Source organism: Gadus morhua, chromosome 14 (genome assembly GCF_902167405.1).
Source record: "Gadus morhua chromosome 14, gadMor3.0, whole genome shotgun sequence".
Classification (NCBI taxonomy): Eukaryota; Metazoa; Chordata; class Actinopteri; order Gadiformes; family Gadidae; genus Gadus; species Gadus morhua.
In genome coordinates this window covers 17,007,253-17,029,409 of record NC_044061.1, presented here as the reverse complement: position 1 = coordinate 17,029,409, position 22,157 = coordinate 17,007,253, and the positions used below count along the sequence as shown (strand labels likewise).

The 22,157-nt window shown below is 41.7% G+C and overlaps 2 protein-coding genes across 3 annotated transcripts; one reads left to right on the top strand and one right to left on the bottom strand.

Moving 5' to 3' along the window:
* The first annotated feature begins 1,907 nt into the window (after nt 1–1,907).
* On the top strand, nt 1,908–6,788 carry LOC115558938 (uncharacterized). The gene is made up of 7 exons (XM_030377489.1): nt 1,908–1,997; nt 3,059–3,158; nt 3,842–4,207; nt 4,370–4,516; nt 4,939–4,991; nt 5,376–5,466; nt 5,793–6,788. The coding sequence occupies exons 1-7, from the start codon at nt 1,908–1,910 to the stop codon at nt 5,918–5,920; spliced, it is 975 nt and encodes a 324-aa protein (XP_030233349.1). The 3' UTR covers nt 5,921–6,788.
* A 350-nt stretch (nt 6,789–7,138) lies between these two features.
* cdc42se2 (CDC42 small effector 2) lies at nt 7,139–22,032 on the bottom strand. 2 transcript variants are annotated; one of them, XM_030377546.1, is made up of 5 exons: nt 21,907–22,032; nt 20,471–20,731; nt 10,803–10,904; nt 10,645–10,723; nt 7,139–10,289 (listed from the first exon to the last, which is right to left on the bottom strand). In XM_030377546.1, exons 2-4 carry the CDS (start codon nt 20,522–20,524, stop codon nt 10,649–10,651), a joined length of 231 nt encoding a protein of 76 aa, XP_030233406.1. In that variant the 5' UTR covers nt 20,525–20,731; nt 21,907–22,032; the 3' UTR covers nt 7,139–10,289; nt 10,645–10,648. The 2 variants fall into 2 exon arrangements, with proteins under 2 accessions (XP_030233406.1, XP_030233407.1); XM_030377547.1 differs by lacking the exon at nt 21,907–22,032 and adding an exon at nt 21,835–21,855.
* Nucleotides 22,033–22,157: the final 125 nt, after the last annotated feature.

Genomic DNA, 22,157 nt, shown 5'->3' with positions numbered 1-22,157 from the left:
TGTCCCCAGAGCACTATCTGCAGTGTGCCACCCTCCTGATTATCCCACCTCACAGGGACCTGCACCTAGTTAATTAAGTTATGCTAAATTATTTTGTTCCGTTAAAATTGTAATAGTTGTCATCTGATGCAATAAAGTAATTAAAGTCATTATATTTCTTGTGTGACAGATTTCCATTGGGAGAACAGGGTTATGTTGATGATGTTTAATAATGTGGACATTACCAACCATGATAGATATCCAGTGTAAATATCCAATATGTCTTTCGGAATTTCGAGAGTAGCCAAAAATTCTATTGAGGTTCGGAGCCTGTTGATCACCAACTAGTAGTGAAATCCTCACAGATCCATTGATTTTGGTTGGATTTTTATAGTTTATTTCTGTGGAATGAGTATACTGTTTGGTGAAGAGAAAGGCATATTGACTAATTTCATAACTATGGGGAATAATTGATTGCCAATGAAGATGAATAAATATAAAGATGAAAATATTGGAAAAAAATATTTTGCATTCAATTGATGCAAAATCATGTAGAAATGTGTTTCAAGAGTTATTTCTTCAGTGGATGTTGTCAGCACATGTGTTCTGTGTATCTGGAATGCATTTTTTGACAGCCTACCCAATCCACTGAGGAGTTGAGGGAAAAAAACATTTTTCCCATTATTCTGATAAAAGATATAAGGGTGCATACACTAAAATAGCCACATTTATTTTTTGCGATATTTCCGGCAGAGCAGACCCTCCAATAATTGTTTCTTAGGGTCAAAGTTAACAGAAAAAACGTAAATAAAAAGTATGGCAGACCATGTCAGGTTCAACCCATTTTTGAGACTTTGGCTCCCCGACTACTGGGAACCACACATTAATTTTCTCGTATTTGAGGCGTGGTTTACAATTGGCTGCCAGCGCGAAATGAATTCGCACGCAAGGCAGCACGGGTTTACCCAGGCTAGGCTGCAGTATGACTTTCAAAGAATTTTGGGGTAAAACGGTACAGAAACAATAGTGGACCAAGCTGCTCAGACCCCTAATAACTTGGAATTTTATAGTGCCTTTCAAGATACCAAAGGTTGCTTAACAAAAAGGGATAGGGAAAGGGGGGTAAGACAATAACAAATCAACAAGGGAACAAAGGAAGTGAACTGACACCAGCACCTGTGATATAGCAACATGTGAAAAATATAGATAAACCCAGGGCCATTTCATGTACAGCAGCATTGTAAAATGTAAAAACTACATAGAGAAAGTTTTTCAAAGATTTATTATCTCATTCATAATTGCACAGTTTTATTGTTGTTGTACATATAAAGATATGATAGGTATACCGATATGACAGGTATTGAAAAAATATATTTCTGATTAAGTGCAATGCGGATTGGGAGTGGACGACTTTATCACACACTAGTGTTCACAGTGAGATGCAAGATATTCCGTACCTTGCCAAAAGCACCTCTTGACACTCCCCTCATTTCAGGTGTAGAAGTTCTACACCTGTAAACCTGCAGACGAGTGGCTAGTGGTCCAGCACCAGCTGAACCTGTAAGGTTCCTCACCTACACCAGAATTCATGTGAAGGAGCTTGCCTGTAGCCCACTTCGGCTGAGATTCAGTGTCTGTTCTGCTTCAACGGAGGCTTCTGTAGAGGTAAGAGTGAGAAGCTTGAAGGAAAAGAGAGGACAAAGCCGGATTCTGGCAGAAGCCGGTTATTCTTTCTACGTGCCAGGTAATTTCTATAGACTTTATGTGTGTGTATTATACTATTCTATTATCAATAATAAATGGGATAAGTGCGATACCAATATTTCATTTTTGGTTGTATCATCGATGTATGCGTGTGTGTGTGTGGGTGTGTGTGTGTGTGTGTGTGTGTGTGTGTGTGTGTGTGTGTGTGTGTGTGTGTGTGCAGGATGCACAGGTCAGGTCGGCTTCGCCTGAGGCCGTGGCTTGAGGAGCAGATTGAGTCTGGGAAATACCCAGGAGTCACATGGCTGGACCAGGTACTGCCCCAGCTTCTGTTTATCCAAAGTGACTTACATTGAATTCCGATGCATGCCCTTAAGGAGCAGTAACATAGAGAAACCAAGGGCATGTTAGGGCATCTTGCTGCAGCATGCCTATAGATGGATTGTAGACATTGGGGATCAAACCCAGAACCTCTCGACTGGCAGTCTAAATAGATCCTAGTCACTAGGGGTCGGCCACCTTTTCAACAGGCAGTGCCAGTTTGACATTTTCTCGTTAATGAGTGTGCCCTGAGCAACAATATATAACATATTAAGCTGAATTATGACACAGCGATCAAAAACATTTCCAGAAGAACTGGAATTGTATTATTTCAACGTAGTCCACAATCATGCATCAACATTTTAAACGTTTTTTTGTTGTTATATTTGCAACATGGGCTTACAAATTATAATTACATATATCCAATCTTAAAACACTGCTTTCAGGAACTCATTCACAAACATATTTGCATTGTGAGAAATGTAAAAAACAGACATTATATGAGAACATCCACATCAATATCTTGAAGACATGCACATCGTTGCAAAAAACATGTGAAGGCCATGCATACAGGCCACTTGCAACAATATTTGTAATATTTTCTTTCTATTACTCACAACATAGGTTTAAAAACTTTAGTTGATCCCATTTCAGAACACTGCTTTCAATAACTCATTTATTTGCACTGGGAGGAAATGCCCATAACAGAATCAAGTGCAAAAATAAATCGTTAGTAATGATTATGCTGCCACATTGTAGCGGTGAAAATAAATAAATAATAATAATACAATTTAAAAAATAATAATAATAACTATACTATCGTACCCATTGTAATTTTCCTCTGGGAAGCTCTGGGAGTCAGGCAGGTTATTGGCTCCCAGCCAACCTTTGCCCGGCTAAGAGTCAAAGTGTCTGCAAGTGGCTTCCAGTTTGTTGATGGGGCAGACAAGCCAGGTTTCTGAGTATCTTCGGGAAAAATGCAATGACTAAATTGAATGCATTATTTACAGCAAACTCAAACACACATACTTTACTGTGATTGTGTGTGTTTTAGTCAGCCCAGATCTTCCAGATCCCCTGGAGACACGCTGCTCGTCATGGCTGGAGTATCGACCAGGACGCCACGCTGTTCAGGAGCTGGGCCATGCACACTGGTACACACGCACACACACACACATAGGTACAAGTTGGACGCCCAAACGCCCACTCACACACACACACACACACACACACACACACACACACACACACACACACACACACACACACACACACACACACACACACACACACACACACTTACACACATGTGTGTGTTAATGGCTACACTGAAGACCCTAGGAGGTGGGGGTTTCTGTGAAACCTGACCGTCTTTAAGCGAAGGCAGTGGCACAGAGAAGCTTGGGACCCGAAGAGCATCTTGGCTCTAAGGTTACCCCAGCTCTCACAATCTGACTGATGACAGAAACTTAGGAACACAAAGTAGATTTAATTGCAACACAACTAGTGGTGAAAGGTCTTGGAAGAAAGTCCCAAAAGAAAGCATTACAAATATATATGCGAGTTATATATCTTGCTGCTTTTTGGTACTGTAGTTGTACTTTGGTATCAATCTGATAAAAAGGTGGATGCAGAACCCCTGTGCCAAGCATTTCCCATGACAAGATACGACTAAAGTAACAAGCTGAATCCTACCCAGGGTCACAGTGTATTGACGTACTTGTGTTTGTGTGTGTTTGAGTGCATGCATGCGCATGTGTACGTGTGCGTATGCTCGTGTGTGTGTGCGCGTGTGTGTGTGTGTGAGTATGCACGTGGGTTTGTGTGCATGTGTTAGGGCGCTACCGGCTAGGCAGGGACAAACCTGACCCCAAGACGTGGAAGGCTAACTTCCGCTGTGCGCTCAACTCCCTGACTGACGTATGCGAGCTGCAGGACCGCAGCCGCAAAAGAGGACACCTCGCATCGAGGGTGTACCGCATGCTGCCGCCCACGACGCCGCAGACCACTCCGCCTCGCACTCGTATGCACAACACAGGTCGGACAGACAGGTTTATGCAACAGATTTATCATTACGGATTCATGGTCAACCTGTCCGTCTCCATGGATGAAGGCATCTGCTACATCATGTCAATGTTAATACAGATGGTGTATGAGGAGGATAACCACTGGGGATCGAACCCAGCCTACCTTTTTTCTAGGTGTCAACAGGTGTCTGAATTGTCACATACATAAGCAGGTCGATCAAGTAGAAACATCGTATTTCACTCACTTATAGCAGACAGATGGCTATTGAATCTACCAACCAACCTACCAAACATATGTTTAGGAAACTAGTGAGGGAATGATCTCTCTTCGTCCCCAGGGACCCAGTTGCCTGTTGGATATAGAACAGGACGTACATTTGTGGCAGCCAGAAGCACCAATGAGACACAGGCTGTCCAACCTACGCCCGCCTCCCCGTCGTCCTCCACCAATCCAAACCCAGCCGAGAGGAACACCTCTGCCCTGGGTGAGGACAGACAAATGAAATGACCCACAAGACCATGACAGTGTATGGTACTACTACACACAAGACCTTGACAGTGTATGGTACTACTACACACCAGACCATGACAGTGTATGGTACTACTACATACATTTTGTGAGAAGCATGGTTAGCTGTTTTTTCCTATTAGTTGCTTAAGTAGTGGTAGTACACACAGAGACCTGCAGACACACACACACACACACACACACACACACACACACACACACACACACACACACACACACACACACACACACACACACACACACACACACACACACACACACACACACACACTCAAGCATACGTGCGTGGTTGGTATTGGAGTTGTTGTTGGTTTAAGTTATGATCGCACCATTATTTGCATTAGTGTAATCCTTTTATTTTGGTCTGTTTGGGTGCAGAGCTGTGGGGGGGAAGGAACGACCAGCAGGAGCAGACCGAAGCAGTGTTTAAGGTAATGCGTTTGCGTTTGAAGGGTGCAACATAAGTACAAGCTTTAAAGAGGTACCTTGCTTTTCTTCTGAGGTTCAATATGAATGAACAAATATGATTGTCATTGTGTACGGAAATCTATTGTAACTGCAGTAATATACATGATTTAAAAGGAATGAATAGGATTAGAAATCTAAATGTGAATTAATTAATTGGCAATGGATGGGCTAGTTCTTGTACGGTTGGATGTGATCTAAGGAGCTACCTGTGTAGGCCTATATTATAGCAGCCTGCAGGTTAAGGATCCCTGCTCTGTAAATGAAATGATGACCATAATGGATTATCTTCCTATGAACTGCTGCTAGCTAGTGGCTGACCTTACTGGATGCTCTCTGTGTTTCACCAGCTGATGGACCATTTCAACAGCACTGAACTCTGGGACCAAACAGGAGAGCAGAACGGGTGGAGAGCTTACACACAGAGAAACCACTGGCACTGTACGACACTGTGTGTGTGTGTGTGTGTGTGTGTGTGTGTGTGTGTGTGTGTGTGTGTGTGTGTGTGTGTGTGTGTGTGTGTGTGTGTGTGTGTGTGCGTGTGTGTGTGTGGGTTTGTATGTGTACAATTGCGGTTGTCAAACCATCAATTAAATCTTTGCACCATCATCTAATACTACCTTGCTGTTCATCTCCCCCCTACTTGTGTGTGTGTGTGTGTGTGTGTGTGTGTGTGTGTGTGTGTGTGTGTGTGTGTGTGTGTGTGTGTGTGTGTGTGTGTGTGTGTGTGTGTGTGTGAGGTTTTGTGTTTTGTGTGTGTGCCTCAGGTGACAGTGAGGACTTTCTCCAAACCCACTACTCAGATATCTATCCATGCTGGACTGAATCCAGCAACTCTATTGGACAACAACACTGTGACAAGGCAGTGGGCACTGATTGGTCCACACCACAATAAGAAGTGTGTCTCTATCCACTGTTTAACCCTGACCGACTGGATAAATGTGCTATAGATATGATTTAAGAAACAATAATAGTGAGGGAAATGCGCTTGCCGCTGTATGAGAACATTTTGATTTTAAATGTGCTTATTTATTTAACTTTTACTCTTTATAACTCTTGAACCTTACCTACCCTAATACCTGTCTCTGTATCAACTTCTTAACCCCAACTGCTCCTTCATTAACCATCACTGTAAACCACTTTGGGTGGAAGGTTTCTGCTTTCTTATTTGGTTGTCAGTGTGAGTTGAACAACCAAACAAGGAGAGAGAAAGAGAACTAGAGAGAGAGCCAAAGAGAGGTAGAGCGAGAGAGAAACAGAGTGTGAGGAGAACCCGACCCCAGGGCGTATGGTTGAGCTACAGAGGTCCTGTTCCAAGCTTTGTTGTTAGCTGAAGCAATCTGGTTCACTGGCTCCCACACAGAGAGACATGCCCGTGCATGAGCTGCTGGTGCAGGCTATTGCTGAGTTAACCACTTGCCATAACTAGCCCTTATGTATGGGGGGGTCATGAATGTCTGATCCTTGTAAGGGGAAAAAGAGGAAGTTTCTTAATACAAATGTAAAGGCGTTTAATTGTCATTGAGTGCTACTACCGTACTGTACTACCGGAAATAAACTCTGAGCTAACTGTACATTGTGTGTTGCGAAAGGAAGATGTTCCTGAATAAGAGCAAGATAAAGGACTTTTTCGAGAACAGCATGTAGTACTTTATAAGTCGATGAAAGTAATTTCTTATTGGCCCCAAGTGAAACCTTTTCCAAACATGAATAAAGGTTTATTTGATGGCATGACTGCATGGGGCCTTTTAACCTTGAGATTTCAGCTCAAATCAGGGCAGGAATCGAACCCGGATCACTGCGATCAGGACTAGGCCTTAATGGTACGCACTCTACCCGTTGAGCCACCGGGAAGCCCTATTTGTTTTTTAGAAAGCGTATTTCTCAAACCCAATTTGCTAATACAACTAATGGCAACAAAGAACGTTGTCATGCGCCAACACCAATACTGAGTTATGTGTCAGGAAAGTGAGCGTCCTTTGTTACAGAGAGGCATCTATAAAGGTAGGTATGTGTTTCTAAAATAAAAAACGAAATGAGCATAACAACCAGACCAAGAACATCAACCAATCAGGTGTCCTTTGGAACACAGCGGTCACACGCGAGTTCAAACAAGAGTCATTTGATTTTAATACACAGAGCAAGGTGAGCTACAGAACATCTAGCTTTCAAGACAAGACACAGTCTATATAGAACAAAACATTCACTGTTCACAAAATAACAATTGGCACAGAGATGGGCAAGAGGTACTAGAATCAATTAACATATTCCAGTGCGTAGGATTGGGATCTTTATATGAAGGAGATGGCGTGCAACCATAAAATAGGACGATATGAGACAATTTACAACAAAAATAAATGATTGCGGTATCACTGTAGTATCTTCACACAGATTAAACAGTTCAGTCCCCTAGTATCTGGGGTGGGGGGTGAGCTACTACAGACAGACCTGGTGAAGTCACGTCCAAACAACCCATCCTTAGATGTTGAGGATTTTGAGAATGACTAGAGGGACCATTAAAAGGGTTGTGTGTAAAATGTTGGGGCGTTCTGACCCGTAAGTCATCGCCTGATGTTTGTATCTAAAATATCAGCTACCAATGTAAGGATGAACGAAATCCGGAAGACTGATCTCCATCCCTGCCCTTCAATGGGCATGGTTTTAATACACTTATTAATACTAGGTGTCTAATATACCTTTCCTCTGCGTTCTCTGGAGCCCAGAGGACTGAAGGCCAGCCCAGGAGTGTGGAACTACAGCATAACTGGGACAACAGTTAAACATCAACATCAATTTATTACAGGGATTCAGGTCCTATTGGGTGGTGGGGGGGCTGGGAGTGGACAAGTAACACAGGGAAAATAAATCATAAATAAATGTGTTCAACATCGGATACTTCATAGCAAATATGTAAAAAGCAAAACAAAAAAGTGGTTTTAAACATCAATTTCAAGGAATTTAAGAGAAGACATACATTTATATATTACAAAGACTTGAAATATGATATAAATTAAAAAAAGTAAAATGTACACTTCATTTTTTATGAATGATCAGATAATATAAATGTTGACAGGCAATATCAAAAATTAATAAAAAATAAAGCAGCATCACACATTCAAGTTCATTCATAGAGAAATGACCCTGTTTCACTTTTGTACTGCTTTGCACACGTCCCTGAAGAGGGAAGCGAGGGGGGGGGTGGTTACTAGAATAGATGCATGGGAATTGCTTCAGTTTCAAAAGCATGTTTAACAATAGGCTCAATATCGGTTATGCTGCCACTTAATGGCTTCCTCGACCCCCTTCACATACAATAATGAGTTCCAATATATGGAGCTTCTCACACCAGACAGCTGGGGCAGCAGGTGTGTTCAATTACATTAAATCTAAACTAGGGAATTTGGTTTACAGCAATGAACAATTTACATAGCAGTACCGGACTCATGGAGGCTGGTTCATGCAAGGCAAGAAACCTTAACTGATGAAAAGGATCTTTTAAGAGGATTAAGTGAAGGGTTTTTTAAGTGGAGAGGGCACCAAGGCTGGAGAAAAGGGGGATCCTATTATAAACCATCTTTCATCCATAATAGATTTTATTTTACACTTGGACATACTTCATTTATTGTTCTGAATAGGAATAGAAAAATAAAAGTTTGGAATAGATGTTAAATGGCTGGTGGATGAATATGATAGCATAAATTCAGATCAAATACAGTAGCCAGAAACCCTCTAGATTCAATTAACAAATAGTCATTTCATTCTCTGCAGTTCCATACATTACAGATATGAATAGATGGGACAGGAAAAGGATCTGTGTGTGTATATATTTGTGATTAGTAAAATCTGTGTGCATTTGTATTTTGTAGTTGCAGGTGCATCTGTGTTCACCTGTTATTTCCATTGACAAAGTCAATGTACTTTACTTTGTTGTAAAGTTCCAGATGAGAACTCAGACCAGTGAAGGCCACATAAGAGACTACATTCACGGCCGCCTGCTTTGCACCAACAGCCGGGTGTTTCAGATGCAGAGATCCAAACGTTAACTGTCAACGGCTTGCTTGTGAACCCTGAAGTTGAGTAAAGTTTGCAGTTCATGCACACGGAGCTTAACATGACATACACATTCAGTAATAACATCATATGGAAATAGCAGTTTGCATATTGTTGAAATCCAGGTCTGTTAAAGAATTGCCAGTTGTGTCGCTTTTGCTGTTTTTTTGAAATACTACAAGTATTATTCAACCTTGCATTTATATCACGCAGGAGTATATTTAAGGTTAAATCCATCATGCAAGCAAGTTTAAGTGTTTTCCGTCGTGAATAAAACAGTGTCCCTTCCAACTCCCACAAACTACCAGTATCCGCTTGGACAATGTGTCCCGGCGCGTTCAGATTAAAGAAGCACAGTGAACCAAGGGATCCAAGCTAAAGCGCAGGGCAGTGTAGCACCAAACCTACAAGCCTTCCTCCACTGCTGAAACAAGATGCTTTGAGGCAAATGGGCTTGGCATTGAAAGTCTCAAATATGTCCTTTGAAAGAAGTGCTGCATAACATAGACCGTGGAAAGACTGTCATGATAAAAATAAAAATTAAATAGAAATAAACCGTCCAGAAGATTATAGTTTGTTGTTTATTAAAATAATTTCTGGTTAGATCAAAATTAATATAAAAACACAGATGAAATCAATGGGAAATTCCTAAGCAACATTGAGTGTTTAAGATGTGCTCCAGTGTGCTCTACTCAACTTCAAGTTTAATACAAAACAGCATTTAGCACGGAGCTCCTCGGAGAGCAGCTAAGCCAATAGCGTTGAACCTCTACCTGTCTGTCTGAGCAACCTCTGAGAATGAACAACACTCAACAGAATGTTGTCGAGTGGCCCAGCCACCGTGAGGTTCGTTTACAATTCATAATAAATACAGTCATCCAACATGGGCTAAAAACAGCAAAATAAGATCTAAATATATGTCCTCATGCATACCCCTCAAGCATTCAACGACAGAGCTGAAGTTGGCCTAAAAATCTCTTATCCAAAAATCTTTACAGTGCAACCAAATGGCCGGTGATGGATAACAGTGCTTTCATTTTAAACAAAAAATAAATGAAGGAAACAAAAAAAACTGAACATCAGAAACGATATGTACAACATTATGGAAAAGCAGTGGATTCATCTTTTGGTCCTGCTGTCCGTAACAGACACAACTGCTTTGGAAAACACTTCCTCAACCAATGAAAGTAGGATCCACAGGCTGCTTGGGTGCTCTGTGCAACGAAAAGAAAAAATAAAGAATAAATTATCTTCCGTTTCTTCTGACAAATGTACTTATTGTAAGTCGCTCTGGATAAAAGCTTCTGTTTAATGCCAACTTTTTATTCTCACATCAGTTTTTATTGACATTTATTACATGTAATCATATACATCTACGTTATAAGTTTTAGGAAGTAGCATTATTAGCAGATTCACTAGTCACACAATCACATACACACTATGAAAGAATACAAAGAGGCTTCTGTAAGAAACTAGTAATAAATAAATGTTAATCTAAACTCACCATCGTCAGAATGCTCACACACACACACACACACACACACACACACACACACACACACACATTACCAAGTTATAACTGGGATCCCTCTGAAGCGCCGTGACAGTATCCTCCTTTAGACTTCATCTGGGCCTGCACCAGGTCCACCTGCCAAAACAACACTCATCATCAGTCTCAAGGGAGGACAGCTCTCCAGGCAGTGCGTGTCGGGTTTGGTGTTGCTCACCGAGGACAGCCCCAGGCCCATGTCCCCAGAGCCCACGTGGGTTGTGTGGACGAAATTGGTCGGCTCCCCGATCATCGAACGATCTATCCGCCGCCGCCGCTTCTAGAATCGAACATTCATGGAGAAAGCATTCGAAAAATATTATACGGTCATATAAACAACAAGATCAGACAACAGATCAAACTCTTATAACTCATGACATGATGATTATGATGCAGTCAAACTAAATATTTTCAGATATCAGATAGGATTGAGCATTAGGTCATACAGGGCAGTGGTGCCAACCCCGGAGGGCGAGACCTGGCACCGGGTCGCGGTTCATATGGGTCCCGGTTCCGGTTCATAGGGTACCGGGTCGCGGTTCATATGGTACCGGGTTGCGAAGGAGTATAAATAACTTAAATATTTTTATTATTTATTGCCGCCTTGAAAAGTAATTCCTTGTTTAAAACCCAATAATTGATTAAGCAAGCTTGTTCAGAAAAATGGCATTGGTTTTATTCATTAGAAATAGGACGGTCATTGAAATAGGTGCATGGTAACCAATCGTATGCCAAAACATGCATGATCCATGCAGCTCATCGTTTTTCATTCGCTTCAGCTTTATGTGACTTTTAAGTCAAAAGGCTATACTTGAATTAAACAATATGACCTAATTTGATCCTGCACTGCACATTACAAATAATAGTCCTAAATAATCATCTTATAATAGAAGATATACTGTGTCTCTAGCATCACACAAAAAGTATAAACAGGTAACTAATTGGTCTGGAATATGATTATTTCTTTTGACCGTCTCACATTTAGACTGTCTCGACTTGGACTCTAACCTCTTAGGAGACGGACTCGACAAGACCTGGTCTTGATTACAGCAAGAAAGTAAGACCCATGACACCATCACAGAGGCAAATCAACCGCTTTGCTTCAGCCAGTAAATGGGCTACGACCGGTGAAACAAAACAAATGATCCCATCCCGACTGAGCGATGGCGATACAATGGTTTATTAGTAGTGAACTCAGTCTACGCTTTAAGCTACGCTGAAAATATACAACAGCGAGCCCTGCTGGTGTCACAATTTATGATGGGTAACAGAGTACGGTGCAACACCGGCCCGCGGAAATATTGTCTGACATTAACGGTCCGTGGTGTAAAAAAGGTTGGGGACTGCTCATATAGGGCACCAACAGGGTTCTCCATTTGAAAGCTACCCTTTTTAAAGATCCCATGGCATGAAAATGTCACTTTCTGAGGTTTTCTAACATTAATACGAGTTCCCCTAGCCTACCTATGCTCCCCCAGTAGCCTTGAATTTCCGTTGGGTGTAAAACGAGCACTAGGCATACTGCTCCGGCTTTGAAAAAACGATGCTCAGACGCGCAGTTTTGAAATTTTCCCCTGATGTCGTCATAAGAGGAGATGCCACCTCGCCTTTCTCTGCCTTGCCAGCCCAGAGAATTTGGCCCGCCAATGAGCTCCACATGTGTGTGTGATTATACACACTGTAATGCAAGTGTTGCACACTTCTTTGTTATTTGGATAACCTTTCTGATGTTGGTGTATTGGCGCATAACTCCATGGTATTTCCAAAACGAGACTGTAGTTGGGGTTATCTCAGCCATCGTTGAGCCCCGCTGTGAGGCAGCCGACAGCGGGCAGCCGACAGTGCGCGGTTCAGTCTACTTAGGATTGATGTGGAAGTGGAAGAATCAGACAGTCGTTTGTGATTCATAATATCATCTGGAGGCGCACACAGCTTTTGGCTGTGATAATATGTATTATATGATATAGATATTATCTATATAATGTTATTTAGATATAGAGCTCCAGGACTGTAACGCAAGTGTTGTACTCTTCTTTGTTATTTGGATAACCATTCTGCTGTAGGCGTTATGGCGGATAACACGTCGGACTCTCGTCTCTCGCATTTCCACAACGAGACTCGTAGTGGGGGTTATCTCAGCCATGGTTGAGAAGGAAATGGGGGGAAAGGAACTTTGGCTTTGACTCCCTGAAGTACATGAACCGCGACATGGAGGAGAAAGGGATTGTTACCAGCGATTATCTCCCGCTTGAGCCCCGCTTCCCACTGCCGTGGGGTCACCGCCTCGGCGCTGCCCGCTGCAGGACGCGGTGGTGCCGAAGCGCTGCCCGCTGCCGAGGTTTAGCTGAGAAGGTAGAGCAGTTGTCTTGTAACTGAAAGGTTGCTAGTTCGAACCCCAGCTCCTCCTAGCCGAGTGTCGATCTGTCCCTGAGCAAGACACTAACCCTAACTGCTCCTGACGAGCGTGCTGTCGCCTTGCATGGTTGACTCTGCCGTCGGTGTGTCAATGTGTTTATTAACCGATGTAAGTCGCTTTGGATAAAAGCGTCTGCTAAATGCCCTAATTGTAATTGAGGCGGTGGTCCCTCAGCAGCGAGGCTCCAGCGGGAGACAATCGCGGGCAACAATCCTTTTCTCCTCCATGTCGTGGTTCTGTCTACTTCAGATTGATGTGGACGTGGAAGAACCAGAGACGTCGGAGATCCCGACGCAGTCGTCTGAAATTCATAATATCGTCTTGAGGTGCACACAGCTTTCGGCCGTGATAATATATATTATATGATCTAGATATCTATGTATAATATGATATTATTTAGATAACACTGCCGGAGCACCCGGAGTGTTCTAGAATATTTACAGTGTGAATATTCATTATGGAGGTTGTAGCACACAATGGGAAGATTTCAAATAAGACTTGGATGCAAAATTTAGCCCTTTATTATACAGAAATACAGCAGTTTGTGTATTAGCCTAGGACAACACCCTTGCCAGATTATTTATCTAAATAGCCCCATGTTGTTAGAATTTACTACGTTTATGCAAGGTCTACGTTCCTGCAGTACTCGGCGTTGACTCGGTCCTAAAAATACAATATTATTGTAAATTATATCACGTCAAAAAAGCAGTAGCTAATAGTATGGATTTGTTTCTCCAGTTGCTTGCGGACCTTGCCGTATAGTTTTGGCATCTCACTTTGGCTGAAGTGTGTGCGGGCAGGACACGCGTACCTGGGATCGGGTGTTTTGACCATCTCTTTAAAGCCCTTTCTATCTACATTTTTAAAGGGAACCATGTCCTTACACAGCTAAACAGTGACAGTGTTTGTTATCTCGTTCCACCGCTGGCATTTTGTCGTAAGGACTGGCTGTCAAAATGCCTGCGGAAGCAATGTCTGACAGCTTCACTCTACCAGCGTCTGTCTCGTACGGTATGGATTGGAATGAGCTCGTGAAGGGAGCATTGCACAAGCACACATCAGCGCTTGCTGCGCGCCTGCGTGCTTGCGCAAAAGCATACTGCCTGAGAAGGCAGTATCGCTGTCAAATCTGTCCCTGGGAAAAGTAACATGGCGCTTACTTGAAAAAGGAACTATGTTTCGTTACGATATTTTCAGTGGTTGCGCGTAACTTTACTTTTTACATGAAAAAGTAGTTAGGTTACTGTATTAACGCGTAACTTACTTTGTTAGGCGTTACACACACAACTGTCTACCGGTCACACGGTAACGTCAAAATCCATACCGTAGCGCAAATTCACACTGGTGTACTTTCTACACCGTTTATACCGTAGGCCTAGCCTGGATACCAGCCTGAACTCCGCCCACAAAATATTTGGTCTGGAGATTCAGTCTGGAATTGAGCTCGTTGGGAGGTATTAGGTCAGATCAAAAAGTGATCTGACCAATCAAATTGTAAGGGCGGGCTTTATACGTTGATGGACAGATGATACACATTAACGTAATCAACCACGTCACCAAAGAGCGCTCAGCGCTTTTACTTTTTTTCCCCAAAAATGCTGACCGTGTTGCCAATTTGTCCGTGTAAGTATCCTTAAATTCTTTTTACAAAACAGGCATAAATCGTTTATGTCCATCTTCTTTTTCTACTTCTTCGAACGTGCGCTCAGTTGAGTTAGTTTGAGAATAGCTGTGCTTCGCACAACATACGTCACATACTACGTTGCTCTGATTGGTTTTAGGTCTATCCAATTGAGCGAAGAGGCATTTTCCTTCCTGGTTCCGCCCTATAATCACAGCCCAATGGTTCGGTCTCAGACTCATATTCTGACTATGAGTATGACATCGCCAGGGTACCGTAGGCCTACACCCCTACTACAAATTGATGTTAAGAGTTTCCAACCGACTCGCGCGGTATCCAGGCGTCTCATCCGGCGAGCTCAGTTGCCGCTGTGTCGTGCTTCAAGATTCTGAAGGGTGCTGAGATTCCGATTGGCCCAGAGAAATGTCAATTATAAGAATTATCCAATAATGTTTCATATGAAGGACAACCCATATGCAACATATATCTGCATTAAAACATCATTGTTTACATTATAGGTAGTTTCTATTTAAACCGTTTTAAAGTGCAAAACTGGGGAAACAACACTTATGATTAAAACCACGCAATTGCAGACAGGCTTTTAACCGCTGTTAAATGAAAAGTAAATCATGGCCTGATTTAGGCCTGCCGTCTACATACTGTAGCCTAGTTCTATCAAGCTTAAGCTCAACAATCACCCTAAACAAAAAGAGTTCAGCAACAAAAAAGTGCATTCAACAAGAAACCCTGAAAAAAAAAAGTCCATCAATCAAGAGTACAGCTTGGTGCATGATGTTTGAGACAATAGGTTAAAAAACAGTAAGTAAAATTGTGCGTGAACCACAGAGGCCACGGTCGGCTGTGATCATCCAACTCAATGGCTGCCAGATCAAGCTCCACACATACCGTGGCGTTGTACTATAAGTATCGATAAGCATTTTAACACTGCCAAATATGCCTGTCTTAAACTTTTTCCCGGCATGGACCGCGAGTTGCAAGACCAAGGTAATATACCGTGTTGATTTTGCACCCCAAGGTCATCTCTCTAACCCTAAACATATTAGGGGTTCCATTTTCATGGAAATGCAATTACGGCATCTCGGTACCAGGGGCAGGACTTGGGTAGAGGTGTTGATGTAAAATGTGAGACCCACAGCCGGGAGTTTTAAAGAAGGAAACAGCTGAGACAGCAGGTCAACTGGTCGTCAAGACAACAGAGACAACTCAGCGACATCAACATGAGTAGTTTTAACTGAGTAGTTTTAACTGGAGATACGGTGAAATCCAATCCAAGCGTCGTTGCAACATGTGATGCAGTTGCATTTAATGAAGACGGAGAAAGATGGTGCGAGCTACAAGAAAGTAGCAGAGGAACTTTGATTACGAGGCTTTTCTTGGATACAAACAAGTGGTCAGCAAAATAAGGAATATGTTGGCGTTTCTGCACTTGTAAATTGTTATCGCGTTTGTAGCTTACACTCAGATGTATTCTACTCATTCTTGCATATATATATATATATATATATATATATCAAACATTGTATGTTTTTTTTGTGTTATCCAAGTTATGATTTTTTTATAATTTAATATTACTTTTAATAGTTCCGGGACGTTGGAGCAATAACCTGGTGTTTTTACACTGCAGTCTGCACTGTGAATTTGATGTAATGTTAAGTTTTGAATAAAGATGCAGCAATAACAAATGTTTTTTTTTTTTTTTATCCGATTCATCGATTATTAAAAGAATCGTTAGTTGTAACCCTATAACACACGTCAGAAAATTTTATTCTTAAGGTTTTTCTCATTGGGTGAGAAAATAAGTACAAATGTGTTGGTTTGTATTAAATCTCTTTAATATCTGATCAGAAGTGCGTCTAGAATTAGGAAATTGTACATTTTCAAATCAATTGGTCTAGACAAAAAAAATATATGTTTGGCTTTTTAAGCCCAGTGCCATCATTATGTGCCATATAACTAAAAACACAGACTGAAAATAGTCAAGTAAGAGCTTGTGCCTTTTGGAATGCGAACAGTGCTCATTTGCATTCAACTTGTAACAAATTCAACTGACATAAACAAAATGAAGTATTGATTAGACAGAGATTTATTAGATGGGCCTACCGTTGGAACACACACGACCGGAAACCATAGCAACGCCGGTAAACAAACCCCGAGAAGCCCAATCCCTATGAGAGCTCCCCACGCTACGGCCATCCGGAGGCGCACAGAGCTGTTGGCCGTGATATTATATATAAAATTATATATAGAGCTCCGGGAGTCGCAAACTGCAACTATCACTTTCTCCTCCGTGCTGCAGTTCACCCCAGACTGCACTGCACTGAGTTTGACGGTTGAACGCTGATTGGCTGTTGCGTTACAAATGTCACTCAGTTGTCACGCTGTTGAACGCTGATTGGCTGTCATCACGACAAAAACTTGTCGCCGGTTTTCTCTCGCGAAAAATTCGCCCGATACGCGTCTCTACGTTCACTTTGTATGGGATCTTGTCGCCCCATCGCGTTTGGTGTGAACGCACAATGCGCTTCTTCCTCGGCGGCACCATGTTTGCTGCGTTCTGAACCAAAACAAAGCAGTGTGTGTGTGTGACGTCATGGCGCATTTGCTGCGACCGGAACCGATAAGCGGAATCGTTAAGCAGGCTTGCTAAGGCCTAAAAAAAAAAAAAGTTTGGTTCCTGTTGGTTGTCAGTTGAGGTCATGGGTAGGTAGGGAATTTATTTTATTTTTTTATTTTATTTTTTCCAGCGGCAGCGAATGATAGGTAGGTTGTTTTCATTTAAAAACGAGAAAATTCGCTCATCCTTGCACAGAATGAAGAGGTGCTGTACCAAACACGTAATTATAGAGGTGCTGTACCAAAACGTAATTACATTAAAAAAAAGAAGTTTTTTTTCTTTTTCTTTTTTTTTTATAAAACTCATAAAATAATTTGGGTCGCACATAAATTGACAGGGTCGGTCGGAAACCGGAACCAAACAAATTTTTTTTTTAGGCCCAATGATGCCAAGGAATCGGTTGACTCGGCACCGGTTCTGAACAAGAACCGGTTCTCGATTCCCATCCCTACTAGCAACCCTCTTTAAGTTGTGCAATATATATATATATATATATATATATATATATATATATATATATATATATATATATATATATATATATATATATATATATATATATATATATATATATATATATATATATTATTTTTAATGCATTGGTCTTCATTTGCCCCTCCCGCCTTCGAAAAATAATGGGTTAAGAAATGCTTTTTCTCCCGAATGAAAGGAACGGCAGCAATTGTCCAACCAATGATGACCAATAAATTCAGTATAATCGATATATCGCCCAACCCTACTAGGAATAAATTGAATACCAATTTCAGTGCCCAAAATCGTACAGGTAAAGGACAGTCCTAAACTTGGAATGCCATGACAAACTTAATCCGCAATCCATAGATATTAGTGAAGATCAGCACCTCCACTCATATCACTTCTCTAAAGTTAGTTTAGTCAATAGCTTACAGTTTGTAGAGGATATCACGTGCTTCCTCCAAGACACACATGGCAGCGACCACACACTACGGTGACAGACGGACATGCTGAAATTGTAGGGATGGGTTTGGGGGGGGGGGGGGGGGGAGAGATTTTATTTTGTGTGCTGTGATATGTATTGAATAGAAAACAATGTTGAAATAGAGGTTTGTACTTTTTTTTGTTATGCAGAGTAATGTACCGAATTCCAGGTACCAGTAACGGATCAAATGGAAAAATACCCAACCCTAGTAGTAGAGATGCTCCGATGACTCTGATCATGATCGGCCGATAATGGCTAAAAATAGCTTGATCAGGGAACCACAAAAGCGCAGATTCTGTGACGTAAATTACTCGAGCAACCTTTTTTCCCCATTGCATGCGTCGCGCGCACATTAAAGCAGAACTTGACAGTGGCAGCAGGAGTTCCCCCGTCTACAACATTGCGCTACACTGCCAGGATTTGACGCGGTCGCTGTAAAAATGGCAAAGGATGCAGTTTTATGTTCATTGTCGTTTACTGAGAACTCGCATAACTCTATTGGAACAGAAACTGGTGCTTGCCCTCATCCAGTATACATAGATACATATGGAAGATTCCCATTCCCCTGCCATTCTGCGATTGGCAGATCATGATTTTGGTGATCAGTAGGGCTGTAACGATACACGTATCAAACCGAAAATCGCGATACTCAAAGCCACGATCCTGTCTCGCGGTGTGAGAAGGCAGAAGCGCGATACGCCCTTTCTAACTCTGCGGTCAAATTGTCCGATTGAAATTTGCTAATAATTTGTCTAGATAATAGTCTGCTGACAGCGCCCCCTCCTATCGATGCCGTAAGTATGCGACTGCAATCCTCCGTGGCTACGGAGGATCGCATTTCTCCACAGCCGTCGAAGTGCTCATATGCGATATGAACGACATTTATCAAGAGGGGGCCTGTGTGATCCTGTCTCTAGTGTTTTGTGTGATTTGACTGGCAGTTTGTCTGCTTATAGGTCGGAATGAAGCGGCCACCGATTATTGACAGGATGGGTACTTTATTCTACCGGACTCGTTCGCTTCTTCACTAGACACACGCGCTACCGCTCGCTCTCCTCGCTCGTCCACTCACTCGCTGACGTCACTCACACACGCATACGCACATTGCCATTCTGGCGCACACACATGCTACTCGTAACGCCTCGTTATTGCGACGATCATGACCTTCAGGTTTTTCTCCATCTATTGAAAGTTAGGCTATTAAACATGTTGGATTCTATACGGCCTGATTATGTCATTATTTAAGCGACATAGCCTAATAAGTAGTGCTAATAAGGATATTTGACTAAACCCACCAAACAGTTGAAAAAAGCATCCTCCCACACGTTATTTCTTTATTCATTTAGCTATACTTTAATAGTATTCTTTCTGTTCAAATCTGTTCAGTGTTCCAAATTATTTGTTATTAAATGTTACATTAAGTTAATTGGTATATAAGTGTTGTTTAAATAAAATGCTTTTTAAATTTCAAAAAATCGTGGGATGTATCGAACCGTGGGTCAAAAATTGTGATACAAACCGAATCGTGAGTTTGTGTATCGTTACAGCCCTAGTGATCAGTAATCGGGCCCAAAAATACTGTCAGTCATGTTTTGTGATCAAAGCTAGCATGGCAACCTGTTTATCTCAGCAGTGCTGCTTGTCTGACAAAAAGGTCCTGCACGCACATGAAGCAAGTGGTGAACATGCCACATGTATGTTGCAGGAGGCAAAAATATATATATTTTTTAAGCTTCATGAGGGTGGCTATTATACGCTCCCGACAGTCACAAAAAAATATGTAAGACTTACACAATCATTTTAACAACTTTTGAATGCTTTATATTCCTTCTTTGAAGCATGTTTAATCTTTTGATAGAAGGTACGAAAGATCATACAAACAGTGCAGGGCGGTTATAATGATGCACATATTCAAATGACTCAGGGGTCTCAATTCTCCTTAGTCTATTGGCCTTAAATATCTTTTTATCTCTGAGATGACATAACGGTAGGTTATATTATAAAACAAATCCTCCTGATTAATAGTCCTTCAATTTAGTTGAAATGTACACAACTGCACCATACCCAACCTACTTTTCTAGCATGCAAATTTAAAAAGACAGGGAAGATATGCAAAGAGGGCAGATACCTGAAAAACAATTTATGCCAGGAATACATTGTTGGAGCCAAGAAAGGGCCTCTAAAGAGCCATTGGTGTCTGCATATAATGTACTCACAGGTTGAGGCTGCTCAGCAATGCAGCAGCTGAAACACACCCAGAACTCAGTCATTCTGAGGCTCACTGAATAGCCACAGCAACTTCCTCACTGGCTTGTCTCGCTCTCTTTCTGACGTCCTGACTTCCTGCCTGACAGCGTCACAAACCAACCACTGTGGCAGGGAACCGGAAGACACAGCCACAGCCGTTGTTTTTCTGGGGGCCCAAACAGCTGACGCACACACAGGGACAGCTCCTCCTGGCCTCAGGCACCCCTCTCCTGTGACAAGCAAAACATTCAAACAATAAAACAGTTGTGTATTCATATTAACAAGTCATTACTAAAGCCACCTGATATGGCTTGTTTGCATTTTATTGTAGCGGTTTGGACTAACATGTTGTAAACCATGGTGATGCGTGGTGATATGATCCGTGTGTGGGCAGAAATCCTCCCTTTTGTAATAGCACTGAGACATCTTTTAGAGGAAGGAACCTCAGAGCTCTCTGCTCTTACTGCTGACTTAACCGGCGTTTTGGTCATTGATCCCATGATACATTCTGTGGCATTGTCTGACATATTTGGTCTAAGTTATCATTCTTTAAACTATGGTCTGCCTTTGACCTTGTTGAACCAAAGAGATAATATTAAAATGGCATTACACTGAGACACACCCTTACTGAATTGACATTACAAGGCAACAGACGAACATACCTCAAAAGTGTGATTAGTATCAGGTCATAAGACCTCTGAAGACATGGTCAAGCAAATTCATACACCATGGTATTAGAAGAGAACAGGTTTTGAGTGCAACCAATTTAACTTAAAATTAAAGTGTAAACTGCCTTTGGCAGATGCAGATAAAAGCGAATTCATAAACTGTTTTTTTCAACTATATGCAAAGTTATTTATCTTGAGCCTGGCTAAAGTGAGTGATATCATAATACGTTTCAGGCCAATCTTCTTGACACACAAAGAGCCCCATGCAAAAAAAAAAGCATAAGAGTCCTCGTAGAGCTGCAGCTGGTGTGTAACGTTACAGACAGTACGAATTGTTCAAATCGGGTGTGTTTACATCTTTGTACATCCGCTATTTACCAACAAATCACTCATCGACCACACTCCCTTCATCTCCATTGTAGATGAATTCAGTTATTAATGCAATACAATTCGAAAACAATAGCGTACAAACATTACCATTACCATTACCATTTTATCAAAATATGTTAGCATACCAGCTAGCTCGCAAACCTATCTGGCATAAATGGATACGATTAGCATTGGCCAACCTAGCATTAGCTTTGCAGCTATTTCGTTTTCGAAACGGTTTTTCGAGTTACAGCATTATTACTAGGGGTTACAGCGTGATTAAAACACATTCATACATTAACGGATGTGATTCTTGGTAAGCTGCTTTTGGGTGCTTGGCTTGCAGTATAAAGACAGGGAGAACGTACCAGAATATCGCAGTCAATTTCCGAGAAAAAGTAAAACGACTCGAGCTAGAAGCTAACGAACCAAATCCAGTAGAGATGCGGAAGTTTTCCCCACGCTGATTACTTGACGTCATGGCGTCAAATAGCGTTAGTATGTGGCGTTCAAAACAGGTTGTACTTACATTTTCATACAGGAGAAAACATGTAAAAAGATGTATCCACATAGCAACAACCTTCCAAAATATAATAATAACAATTAGTTGGAATTATTA